We start from the raw sequence: 13,539 nt of genomic DNA on the forward strand, positions 1-13,539 counted from the left end.
ACTGCCTTCTAGCTTGCATTGTTTTCTATAAAGAATTTGCTGTCATCCTTTATCTTTTTTTCTGTATGTAACATATATTTTTCCCTCTAGCTGCTTTTATGATTTTTTTCTCTTTACCAATCTTGAGCAATTTGATTATGATGTGCCTTGGTAAGTTTCCTTCATGTTCCTTTTGCTTGAAGTTCTTTGATCTTCTTGAATCTGTGAGTTTACAGTTTTCATCAAATTTGGACATTTTTCAGCCGTTATTTCTCAAAATCCCCCCCATCCTCCTCCAGTGGCTCCAAAATATTCATACAATAGGCCATCTGAGGCTGTATATCCACAATTCACTGATGCTATGTTCGCTTTATATATGTGTTTCATTTCTGTGTTTCAATGTCTCTCTTTTTTTTTTTTAAGAATTTATTTATTTATTTGTCAGAGACAGAGACATCCAGTGAGAGAGGGAACACAAGCAGGGAGAGTGGGAGAGGAAGAAGCAGGCTCTCAGCGGAGGAGCCTGATGTGGGGCTCGATCCCAGAACGCCAGGATAACGCCCTAAGCCGAAGGCAGACGCTTAACGACTGAGCCACCCAGACGCCCCTCTGTGTTTCAATTTCTATTGTTAGGTCATCAAGTTCATTGATCTTTTCTTCTGCAATGTTTAATCTGTATTAAACATTGTATATACATTAATGTGCATTAAACGGATTATACATTAATATGTATTAAACATGCACTGCACTTTCCATTTCAGACACATTTCTCATCCTAGGACTTTGATTAAAGCATTTAAATATCTTTCAGTCTCTAACATGTTCAAGTTTTCTCTCAAGTTCCTTAAAGATACAGGCATGTGGTTAAAATACTGTTTTAATATTCTATCTAATAATTCTATCACTTATGTCAATTCTGGGTCCGTTTTAATTGACTGACTTTTCTCCTTGTTTGAGCCCTATTTTCCTGCGCTTTTGTGTGCCTGATAATTTTTTTATAGCTTTGAGAGATAACTGACATGTAAAATTATATAAATTCAAGGTGTATAATATGATGACTCGATACACGTATACATTACAAAATGACTAAGTTCAGTTAAAAATCCATCACCTAATTTTTTTGTGCAGTGAGAATATTTAAGATCTACTCTCTCTTAACAACTTTCAAGGATACAATAAAATGTATTGTTAACTATAGTCACTATGCTGTACATTAAATTCCCAGAACTTATTCACCTTATAACTGGAAGTTAGTACACTCTGTCAACATCTCCCAAATCTCCAACCTCAAGCCCCTAGCAAATACCAATCTACTCTATTTCTATGAGTTCAGTTTCTCAGATTTCATATATAAGTGAGATCACAGTATTTTCTTTCTCTGACTCATTTCACTTAGGATAATGTCCTCAAGCTTCATTCAAGTTATCACAAATACCAGGATTTCCTTTTTTATGGCTGAGTAATACTCCAACACACACACACACACACACACACACACACACACACACACACACACACACCACCCCACAGTTTTTTTATTCATTCATCTGCTCATGAACACTTAGGTTGTTTCCATGTCTTGGCTATTATAAACAATGCCACACTGAACATGAGAGTGCAGATCCTTTCAAGACAATGATTTTATTTCCTTCAGATATATACCCAGAAGAGGGACTGCTGGATCATATGGTAGTTCTATTTTTTTATTTATTTTTTCTGTTTTTCTACGGTGGCTGTACCAATTTATATTCTCACCAACAGTGTACAAAGTTTCCCTTTTCTCCACATCCTCACCAGCACTTCCTATTTCTTGTCTTTTTTATAACAGCCATTCTAACAGGTATGAGGGAATATCTCATTATGGTTTTGATTTGCATTTCCGTGATGATTAGTGATGCTGAGAAACTTTTCATGTACCTATGAGTCATCTGTATGTATTCTTTGGAAAAAGTGTCTATTCAGGTCCTTTGCCCATTTGTTAATCAGGTTGTTTTTTGTTTTATTTTTTGCTATTGAGTTATAGGCATTCCTAACACATTTTCTACATTAATCCCTTACCAGTTATATGGTTTGAAAACATCTTCTCTTATCCTACAGGTTGCCTTTTCATTTTGTTGATTGTTTCTTTTGCTGTTTGATGCAGTCCCACTCGTTTATTTTTGCTTTTGGTGCTTGCGCTTTTAGTGTCATATCCAAAAAATCTGTGCAAATACCAATGTCAAGGAGCTTTTTCCCTATGTTTTCTTCTAGGAGTTTTACAGCTTCAGGTCTTACATTTACATTTAAGTTTTTAATCCATTTTGAGTTAATTTTTGTAAGTGGTTTACATCAGAGATTCAATTTCATTCTTTTGCATTTGAATATCCAATTTTCCCACCACTGTTTATTGAAGAGACACACACCTGATAATTTCTGATTGGATGTAGAACACTATAAAGTTTATCTTGCTGAATGCTTGATATGTTTGTATTCATAAAGATATTCTTGAGCTTATGGTTCCTTGTAAATAGTATACTCCTTTCAGGTCTTGCTTTTAAGCTTTATTGGCAGGATCAGAGCAACACAGTCTATGTTTAATTTTTTTCTCCACTTTTATGCAACATCATTTCATAGTCCTCTAACCAATGCCCTGGGAATTAAGAGGTTTTGGAAGCAAGGTCTATCATGTGCCCTCTGTGAGCTCTGCAGACCATTCCTTCTAATCCTTTTGCATGGTTTGCTCCTTGGCCTCTCAGTTATTCTCCTCATACACATGTGACTGTCAGCATTCACTTCTGCAGATCACTGTATGTAACTTTACTGCCTCTTATCCAATATCTTTAGGGATGCAGTTTCATATATTTAGTCTGGTGCTTTAAGTTACTTGTATATGAAGGTCCTTGTTACTTCCATGAGCAGGTAGCTCCCATTAATTTTTAAAAACTAGAGGGTTTGGTTGCTTTGTTTAAAAAATGCTGTCATTTGTGTGTCCCCTTCCATGTCCTCTGGATTCACAGTTTTATTATCACATGTTACCGAAGTGCCAACTGTGATTCAGTGAATTACTCAGGATCAGAGGAAGGGAACTTGGGGAGAAGGGCAAAGAGAAGCTTAACATATTAGTACTTAAATAATTCAGAACTGATTTTCCCCTCAAATACGAGGGTCATGTAGGCAAGCCCATACACTGGAACACAAACTTATTTCTGCCAATGAGTCCTTAACATTTAACTTGAGTAGATTATTATAAATGTTGCTCTGAAAAACAAAGTGCCAAGACATTATACAAGAATTAAAACAAACAAGAAAAGGAAAGCATAACATCAAAAATGATGTTTTCACATAATACCTTCTGTTGCCATGCCCCAACTTCCCATCTTCTGCCTCACCCCAAGAGTAAACTTCTCCTTCTGAAGAGAGGGCAAGACAGTGTTTTCCTCCTGAGTTCACAGCTACTTTCTTAATAAACACGTGCTGAATGGATTCAAGTAATGTTGGGGTAGATACCGACTCTGTCCCTCCAATTCCTAGTCGGCCACCAGCACCATATCCAGTGGCATACAGCTAAAACAAAAAAAATATAAACACCAGATTATTATCTAAATTTATCCCTACATTTTAGTAACTAACAAGCTCAATCAGTGCTCTATAGACATTTTTACCACAGAAAAATGAAATTAATAATTAAAAATCACAGGAATGCTTAACATTTTTTGTGCTTTATCAAAACTCTAAAAATGAAAGAAATAGTTATGACTATTAGAAATCCCAAATTCACAAAAATGTATTTTGAAAAGAAGATTTTTCCCTGGAACAAATCCCTGACAATAACACTCATAGAAAAACTTAAATATATTTAATATTTCAGCAAGGCAGCATATAAATCACACAGTAGAATACACTATTTTTCTTTCACTGTCAGTGGGTAATTATTTCAGGACACAAGGTTTATCATTATTTTTTTTTAATCAGACTGCCTTTTCCAAATACATATCAAACAACCCTCCTATAAAAACTTAAATGTTGTTTCATACTGTTTCAAATGCATTGTTGCATTGACACAAGAGTAAGGAAACCTCAAGGACTAAAACAGGAAATGAAACTAAGAACTCAGGTTGATAGATGAGCCCTAAAACCAGTGTCCTCTGGGAAGGTTTTGAGAATCTTCAGCACGCAGGGTGTCAGGGCTAAAGTGCCAAAGCCTAAAAGGAGACTGTAGAAAGGTGAGGCTCCAGTGGGCCAACTGTGAACGAGAACTAAGAAGAGAACAACAAAGCAAGTTGCCTTTCTCAATCTTAGCACTGAATTAGATGGGGGGAAATCTCTCCGAGAATTCATAACCACAAAAGCTGGCCATGAGGTTGGTTTTCAGCCTGAATTTATGTTACATTTGGTCTAAATTCCTTAGATAAATAATTTAATTTACAATGTCTTAGACTGGTAGTACCCCAGGGTTATAAATTCTCTTTTGATGAGTGATTTCAAACTAAGCCTTAAAGAATTTCTACATAAAATCTTCTAAGGAAAATGGTCAGCTCATAGTTGAAAGAAGACACCATGAGTGAGAGTCAGCAGAACAACAGTCCAATATTGCAGTTCGGGAAATAAAAGCTGGGAGGTATCCCCAAAGAATAAGAAAGTACAAAATTACCCAAAGCAGGACTTCCAGGAATTAAAAAAATAATAACTGAAATAAAAAAAAAAAAACACCCCAGATATATTTAACAGCAGATCATAAACAGGTGAAGAAGAGGTTACAGAACTAGAAGATGGGTCTGAAGATATTCTCTAGCATATAGCACAGAAACACACAGAAAATCAGAAACATGAAAGAAGGTGTTAGAGATATAAACGACAGACCCTCTCACTCAAACATCAATCAGAACTCACAGTTTCAGGTAGAGATCACACAGAGACTACGAGAGAAGCAACACTGGGGGGAGGGGGAAGAAAGTCTAGGAATTTACCAGAGTTATTGAAAAAGCACTTCTCAAGAGCCAGAAAGCCCCCCTCTCCCATCCCTTATCACTGGGCAAAAACAAAGTAAAACAAAAAAGGCAGAAAAAATAAAAATTATCATAGCAAAACTGTAGATCACTAAAGAAAAATATTAAAAGTGGCCACTGAGAAAAGATTCATTACCTTCATTTGGGTAAAAATAGTCTGACTGCTGACATCTCTTCAGCAACAATGAAGGACAAAAACTAGAAAAATTAAGCTTTTAACAGCCTGACTGAAAGTAAGTCAACTGAAAATTTTATACTCTAGAACAGGGGTTGACAAATTATGGCCCCTGAGCCAAATCAGGCCCTACCATCTACTTTTGTAAATAAAGTTTTATTGGAACACAGCCACATACATTTATTTACATACTGTTCACAGGCTGCTTTCATAGTTGCAACAGAGACCATATGACCCATGTAGCCAGAAATACTACCATGACCTTTAAAGAAAATGTCTGCAACCCTTACTTTAGAAAAAGGACAAAATAAAGACATATTCAAGTAAATAAAAAACAATCTGAGGATTAACCAACAAAAGACTCTCACTAAAGAAAACTGAAAATACATGCTTAAAGTAGAAGAAAAATGATTAAAAATGTAAGGTCTGAGACATAAGAAACAACGTGACAAAGATGTGTGTAACACTGGGTAAATCTGGAGAGAAAAAAAAACTTGGGTCTATATATAACAACAAAAATAATAATGCCTATCATTCCCTAATGGGTTTGCGCCAAAACATAGGATAACAAGATCAGTATTTATATTATTTGGGAGGAGGATAGAAATATTAATTCACTTCAGATTTTACATATGCATGTTAAAAATAACCAGGAAGGGGCGCCTGGGTGGCACAGCAGTTAAGCGTCTGACTTCGGCTCAGGGCGTGATCCCAGTGTTCTGGGATTGGGCCCCACATCAGGCTCCTCCGCTATGAGCCTGCTTCTTCCTCTCCCCCCCCCCCCCCGCTTGTGTTCCCTCTCTCGCTGGCTGTCTCTATCTCTGTCGAATAACTAAATAAAATCTTTAAAAAATAAATAAATAAATAACCAGGAAACAACTAAAAGACACAGAATTCTCCAGAGAAGAGAAAAAGAAGGATATACTTCAACCCTTTTTAATGAGACTAGTACAATCTTGATACTCTTTGCAGGCAGCTTCTGATGTGGTTCCCAAGGGTCTCTGATCCCCACCCTGTGTAATCACTTCTCCTTGAACATGCGCTACACCTAGTTACTCAATTCTAATGGACAGAATATGGCAATAGGGATGGAGTGTCACTTTTGATTAGGTCACACAAGACTGTGACTTGGTCTTGCTATCACTCTCTCTTGCCCCATCCCCCTTGCTTGCTCTGATGAAGTCAACTGCCACAGTGTGAGGCGGCAAAGAACTGAGGGCAGCCTCGACCAACAGCTCATGAGGAACTGAATCCTCAGTACAGCCTTGAGGCTACTGTAGCCTGGTGAGAGATCCTGGGAGGGAGGACCAAGCTAAGTCACCTCCAGAATCTTGACCCAGAGAAACAGCAATAAACGTGTATTTAAGTTGATTGTTTTAAGTTAAACAGATAAATAGCAGAGTATCAAAACCAGACAAAGAGTGTATAAGACAGGAACATTGTAATGATAGCTCTCATGATCTTGGAGCTCCCAAAAACCCCAAACAAAATATTCACAGACACAAACCAAAAAATAAAACATATCTTGACCAAGTTGGGTTTCTCCAAAGAACGCAAGAGAGTTTAATATAAGAAAACCAATTAATCCAATTCACTATATTAATCCACTAAAGGAGAAGACAGAAATCGTTTTTTAAATGTAGAAGGAGAAAGAAATTTCCTTAATCTCATAAAGAGCATCTACCAAAACCTCACAGTAAGTGTGTGAAATATTCAATCCGTGTTTGCTTTGCAGCCTGGATTAAAACAAGAACAAGCCCACAACACCAACTCCACTCAGTATTATACCCTAACTCCTACCCAGCACAGTGAGCTTCCTTTCCTCCACACAAGAAGAAACAAATAAAAGAGAAGTGAACTGAAAAGGAACAAAATTCATTCACAGATGACTCTCTATAAAGAAGATACAAGAAATCCTGACATATACAAAGGAAAGAAAAGAGTAGAAAAAGGTCACCAGACATAAAGTCAATATATATCAACCATTTCAACATACTAACAGTAATTAATTTTTTAAAAGAGCATTACAATAGCAAACAAAAAAGGAATACTCTAAGGTATTACTGACATGCAAACAGTACACTTTTTTATGTATGCTGCATTTCAAAATAAAAACTATCAAGTCATAGAACACAGTCACAATCATACAGAAATATTTAGAATGATAACTGCCTCCAGCACACCATAAGTACTACTAACCTTGAAATAATGTTTTTATATAGAATCGTTACACATACTGTGGACCCAACAATGCACTCTAGCCATAGCTGTCTCTTAGTTTTAATGTCAGTATGACACAGAAAATGTACCCTTACCTTTCCATCAGCTGTCACTGCGAACAGAGTCTGTTCTCCTCCAATTAACTGCACAGGTCTGAGAGTTGCAAGGGCTTCACATGGAGTGGGAACTTTAACTTTTGCACCTTCAATGCCCCCAAGCTGTCCCCTATGATTATGCCCCCATCCATAAATTGTTCCACTGCCACCAGCAGAAAGAGTCCAGTCATCTGGTCGCCTACAACAAACATTAAGTGAACAACTGATGTGGGAAAGAACTGCGCATGAAACACCTTTCTCCAGCATACATTATTCTTGGTTCTGATATAATAACCTGTTCATCCACTGCACAAGTTGTTCATCTTGCTCTCTTTTAAAAATGTCATGGCTCTCATGGAGAACATCCATGTGTTCGCTGTCTGCCATTAACTCACGAATTTTCTTGGCCACCTAGACAACATTATAAGAGTATCAGTCAAGCACTTATTTCTCAAAAATAAAACAAATAATATTAAGATAAGAACAGAGGAGTAATCCCCATCCAACAATCTGAGAGAAGCCAACATCAAAATTGTGATTTTATAGTTAATAAGCAAAACCAATATGATTATATCAAGTCTAAGATATTTGAAAATATCTATTATATTTTTATAATACCATTATATCTTTAGTTTACTAAAAATAAACTTTAACTGCAATTCACAATCTCTGTTTATTAATTTTCACCTGTGTGCTTTTTTTCTTTATGATATTCCTTTGTAAGAGAATGTTGCTGTGTCTCATAATACTGGCATCTTTTTATACCTCAGCTGAAAAAGGAAAATGTTTTTACACTCCGAAAGTGATTTCAAAATAACATGCAATACCTCATCAAGAAAAAGACGTGGCAATGGTGTTCTTTTGTCCAGGGCCACAGCAACACGGGAGGCCATGCAGTACCTTCGGAACCAAGCCCACTTGTGTGTCTCAGCACAGCAGGGGAGAATGTCTAGTTCCAGGTCACAAGCAAGAGCTACCAGTACCTGCAGCAACCAAAAATTAATAACATAAGGAAGTTCAGAAATGCAGCTAACATTCTATTTCACCAATACTGCATACTAAAGACAGACACCATTATAGGGTTTCTGTGAGTCCTCATTCAGGAGCTCCTTATTCTAGGCTGACTGTCAATGTGCCAAGCAAGTATTTCACCATCACCAGTGATGTGGATTATTCCTACCCAGCCCCTAGTAATGCACCTGACACATAGAACCTCAGATCTGACAAATGCTACAATAATTGTTGCCTAAGCCAAGCATCTCAAAGTACACTAATACTTCATTAAAGTATTAAGGGCTTAGGTCACATAGTCATTTCTGGACATTTTTCATATTCAACTTCAGCAATACCTACCCCTGTCCTCCAGGAGGCCTGAAATGCAATGCAGTACACATGACCACTCTCGGTGGCTGTCCTCATCACTTTAAAACAAGTCAAGCATTACCTTAAAGAATGGGCTGTGGAGCAGCTGCTTGCCACCTCTTACAATAGGATCTTCGTATTCAAATTGCCTTTGCAAAGCTTCTGGAAGGCCTTTTACCAAAGCAGCAAGAGCACTACCTGTAAAACTCTAAGAAAACAACAAAATTATATCCTAGTAAAGCAATCCAAAATGTACAGGAGGTAAGAGTTTTGTTTCTATGAGTCAAATGTTTTATTACGTTGGTACTATTTTCCCTAAAAAAATGTGTATTGATATTTTTTAAGTAAGTCTGGTGAACACTAAAATTAAAAACAAGAGCTTGAAAATTCACCTCAGAATGCTTGGTCTCTATTTCAGTATAGCCACTTGCAGGGAACCAGTCCCTTTCTGGCCTATAAAGCCTTATCTCTTAAGATGGTTAAGATCAAGCATCCTTTCAACAGTAACTATCTCATACAGCAAAAACAAAGGAATGTTGTGAGCCAGACTTGTTGCAAAGTCTAACAGGCACAATCCTATGGTCATAGCCATTGACACATCTCCATTTCCAAAAATCACTAGGCAATCTGCACTCAGTCATATGGAGCAACATAACGGAGTCTGGATGGAACAAAGGCGGCCTTATTCTTAGGCAGAATTTCTCAACTCTTCTCAGTGATTTAGAAGTTCAAATTATTTAAGCAACATTTTATTCCCAAAGGTCAAACATCTAGAACCTGTAATTTAATGTTCCATACCAAAGCTCTTGCTTCCCCATCATTATCTCCAAGTAGCCTGTTTATGTTGATTGATTGCCCAAATTCAGTTGTAAGCAGCTTCCTCAGTCTTTGAAGGGCCCACATTCTGTGACTGGCAGCTAAAATGAGCAGACAGAAAAGATCAGAAGCTTGACCATTTTTTCCATCAAGTACAACAGACATGATAATAAAGGAGCTATTTACCTAAGGCACTCAGCTGTGCACAGGCTGCCAGCGATGCTGCAAGGCGAGGGACAATGCTTCTGTTTGAGGTGAGATTGAGTCGGAAGTCTAACAGACATGTCACCAAGTCCATGGATGGACAGGAGAGGACGCAGCGATCGGAAAGGAGGTCTTTAGGGCCTGAAAAATGAGCACTGTAAATGTTCCTGTGTTGAACAGGATGAGGGCTATCCCACAAGGAGATCGACACAGATCTGACCCAGTGGGCCTTTTCAACCCAGATGCTGTGGTTAGAGGGCTGTCCATGGTACTGCCATTGTCCGTGTCATAACTACACTCTGTACATTGACATTTTATCTGAAAATCAAACAGCTTAAGAACTGCAACTAGCGTGAGGCCTGGGTGGCTCAGTCAGTTAAGTGTCTGCCTTTGGCTCAGGTCATGATTGAGCGCCGTGTTGGGCTCTCTGCTCAACAGGGAGTCTGCCTGTCCCTCTCCCTCTACCCCTAGCCCCCACTCTTGCCCTCTTCCTCCCTCAAATAAATAAAATCTTTAAAACAAAAAAAGAAGTGCAACCAGCAATAACTCCTTTCCCATTAGGTGATGGACTGCTAACACCCTAACAACTGGACTGCTGAGGTGACTCTGGTAGTTCTGACCATCAATGCAGTGGGGCCTTTGGCAGGGCTGGCTCCCAGCATGTCAGCAGAAGGCAGACTACAAAGTACTAAATGAAAATAGTTGTGTGTCCACCTTGCTTGAGTGATCAGGACTTGGATGCCACCAGGCTCCCCACTTACCTGCAGCTGGCATGATGGGATAGACTGTGAAGCGCCAGCCCCACCCATTCACAGACCCATCACTGATGAACTTCCACTTCAACTCATCCCCTGGGATGCGCAGCTCACTGGACCAGTCAGACCATTCTCGGCCTAGTAGAGAAAAGTATTCCCTGGGGTTGGGTTCACTCCATCATGTGATCAACACAAACTTCTTTAGATACAAAGCAAAATCATTTACACTGTATCTGAAGAACAGCTAGCTCCTCAAACCCAAGTTCTTGCAAATTTGAGTTCACACTACTCCTAGTGAATAACATTTAATACATTCTGTCCTTTCGTACACACTATACCAAATACTAGGGAAACTGAGGATAGGCAGGCACGGCCCTGATGGAAATACTCATATATAACTACAACATAGTATGAGAGGACAGCAGACACACCAGGTCAAGGGCTTATAGGAAGGTTTCCAGGGGAAGGTCTTATATGATGGCAGTTACCCAGGAAACAGGATAAAAAGCCCCAGCTTTCCCCACAGAGGGTGCAACTTTACAAAAACTTGAGCCCAGCCCTCACTGAATCAATTACCAACATAGTCCCTTTAGACAGCTTTCTTATACATCAACCTTTACCTTGTATAAGCCTGGTACTCCCACATGTCTTACAGCACCATCTCTAACTATCTGGGTGAAACTGGCCTTCCCAGACTGCCTGTGTTCCAAGGGCCCAACAGTCACCCTGTAATCCCACCCATCAGTGGTGAGGTACACAAACCACTAGCATAATTATATTGAAAATACTAGGAAGAGGCAGAAAAAACCTACTGTATTTTGCAGCAAAATAGCTTATTGTCCCTTCCTTATGTGTCACATAAGAATGAAGCAGTAGCATTCTGTTTAGTAAATTAACAGCTCTGTTTTATGAAGGCAAGCAGACAGCATCCTGCTCAACCTTCCTTCACACCTGACCGCACGGAGACAATCCTGTTGACACCGTCCATGACTGTGAGAGGGTCATGGCGCCTCTCTGTAGAGCACTGCCGGTCAAACTCCACCCTGAGTCCTTCTGCCCCTGGAGGTCAAGTGAGCACAAAACACACAGTGATTACTTCCAACTGACATACCACAGACAAGGCCATAAGCCACAACACACCACACAGAAACAGTGAGACTAAAATGATGTTTAACAGCTAATGAAAAGCAGAAAGAACTGACCTCAAAGACAAGAATCTAAGACTAACTGTCCCTTTCCCCCCAACTTGTCTCCCACAGAACACTTCAACTGTGATGGAAAGGCGAAGAAGAAACTTCCGCTTGGCTAATTCATTTTGTGCTCTCAAATTTTCATCCCAGACCAAGCTTTATTATCCCCACCACCACACACACACACACATTTAAAATGCCATTTGAAATATTCATCAAAAGTTTAGCATTAGATCTAGAGTCTTCTTTGGGACAAATTAGCTTACAAAAGAATTAATGAAGGACAGGACGTAGGTAATGGTGGAAAGAAGAGGTTAGCAAATCCTTTTTCAAAGCAGCTATAAAACCACACAAAATTATAAAAGACGATGATCCCAGTGCTCTGAAAATAAAGTAAAGGCAAACAACAAACTGAGAAGTGTTTATGAAAAAACCTGCCAAACATAGGTAGGGACAGTGAGTGCCTATGGTGCGCTTGCCTGGGTATGTTTCTATCCAAGCTGGAAGACAGTTCTACCAGGATGAGACTCTGCCTCCAGCAGAAGCTGACTGGTATAGAGTAGGGAGGAGAAAATGCATGCCAAGGACATTGCCAATAAAATGACCAACAAGAAAGCCTCCATCTCCGCTGGCCTCTTCACTAGATGTCAGACCTGAGAAGTAGCCAGAAATTTAACAGGGAATCATAAAATACAGTGAGCACAGAAGGGCTATTGAGGGCATCAGGGAGGCCTGAAAAAAATGGGATGCACATGCACAGGAAAACTGCCAAAACGTTGAATTCTATGCCCTCTCTGCTTCCACCCACATGTAGACCCATCAGCAGAAGGGAGACCAACAGGCTTGAGCATAAGCCAAGAAGATATAGAACAAACCCTAAAAGTCAGGCTAGAAAACAGAAGAGTGAAGCCAGGACATCAGAGGCTACATGCTATGGGGGAAACAGATTTCAGAGAGAATTTCAGGCATGTTATAAAACAAGTACAAAAAACAATCAAAATAATCATTATAAATCTTTAAAAAAAATCAGAATTTTAGATAATACAATATATTATCTAAAATGTCTGCTTTTCAACAAAAAATTATGAGACATGAAAAAACACTGAAAAGTGTGAGCCATACTCAGGAATAAAATCAGCCAATAAAAGTGGACTCTGATGGACCAGATGCTAGATTTAGCAGACAACAACTTTTAAGCAACTGAAATAAGTATGTCCAAAAATTCCAAAAAAAAAAAAAAAGAGAGAGAGAGAAAGGATAACATAGGAAAATAAGATAACAATGATTTAACACATACAGAATCTCAATAAAGAGATAGAAACTATAAGGAAAGTACTAAAAGGAAATTTCTGAGTTGGAAAGTATAATAACCAAAACGAAAAATTCACTAGATGGGCAAAATGGCAGATTTAAATGGCAGAGAAAAAAAAAAATCAGCCAAATTGAAGACTGTATAATTTCTATCTTACTCTAACTGGAAAATAAGAGAAAAAAGATTGAGGAAAAATAAGTAAAGTCTCAAACACCTAGGAGACAACATCAAGGAATACAAACACATGCATAATGGGAATTTCCTCCCAAAAAAGTGGGAAGAGAAAAAAAGGTAACAGAAAAAGTAGTTAAACACAGCCCAAACCCCCCAATTTGATGAAAAACTTTAATCTATAATTCCCCAAATTAAGAAATCCCAAGTAGGATAAACAAAGAGACTCACCCCTGACACATTATACTGAAACTGTTGAAAACCAAAAACAAAGA

The 13,539-nt window shown here is 38.5% G+C and overlaps 1 protein-coding gene across 4 annotated transcripts in view; it reads right to left on the minus strand.

Moving 5' to 3' along the window:
• Positions 1 to 13,539, minus strand: part of HERC2 (HECT and RLD domain containing E3 ubiquitin protein ligase 2) — a 238,590-nt gene that overhangs the window by 32,531 nt on the left and 192,520 nt on the right. For all 4 annotated transcript variants that reach the window (XM_045795317.2, XM_045795319.2, XM_045795318.2 and 1 more), the window contains exons 71-79: positions 11,543 to 11,650; positions 10,598 to 10,729; positions 9,819 to 9,977; positions 9,615 to 9,733; positions 8,899 to 9,024; positions 8,282 to 8,437; positions 7,750 to 7,865; positions 7,455 to 7,653; positions 3,308 to 3,522 (exon numbers count right to left, since the gene is read on the minus strand). In XM_045795317.2, the coding sequence (XP_045651273.2) occupies positions 3,308 to 3,522; positions 7,455 to 7,653; positions 7,750 to 7,865; positions 8,282 to 8,437; positions 8,899 to 9,024; positions 9,615 to 9,733; positions 9,819 to 9,977; positions 10,598 to 10,729; positions 11,543 to 11,650 (1,330 nt within the window). The remainder of the gene's footprint in view (positions 1 to 3,307; positions 3,523 to 7,454; positions 7,654 to 7,749; positions 7,866 to 8,281; positions 8,438 to 8,898; positions 9,025 to 9,614; positions 9,734 to 9,818; positions 9,978 to 10,597; positions 10,730 to 11,542; positions 11,651 to 13,539) is intronic.

Source organism: Ursus americanus, chromosome 28 (assembly GCF_024610735.1).
Source record: "Ursus americanus isolate L20-20 chromosome 28, mUrsAme1.1.p, whole genome shotgun sequence".
NCBI classification, from domain to species: domain Eukaryota; kingdom Metazoa; phylum Chordata; class Mammalia; order Carnivora; family Ursidae; genus Ursus; species Ursus americanus.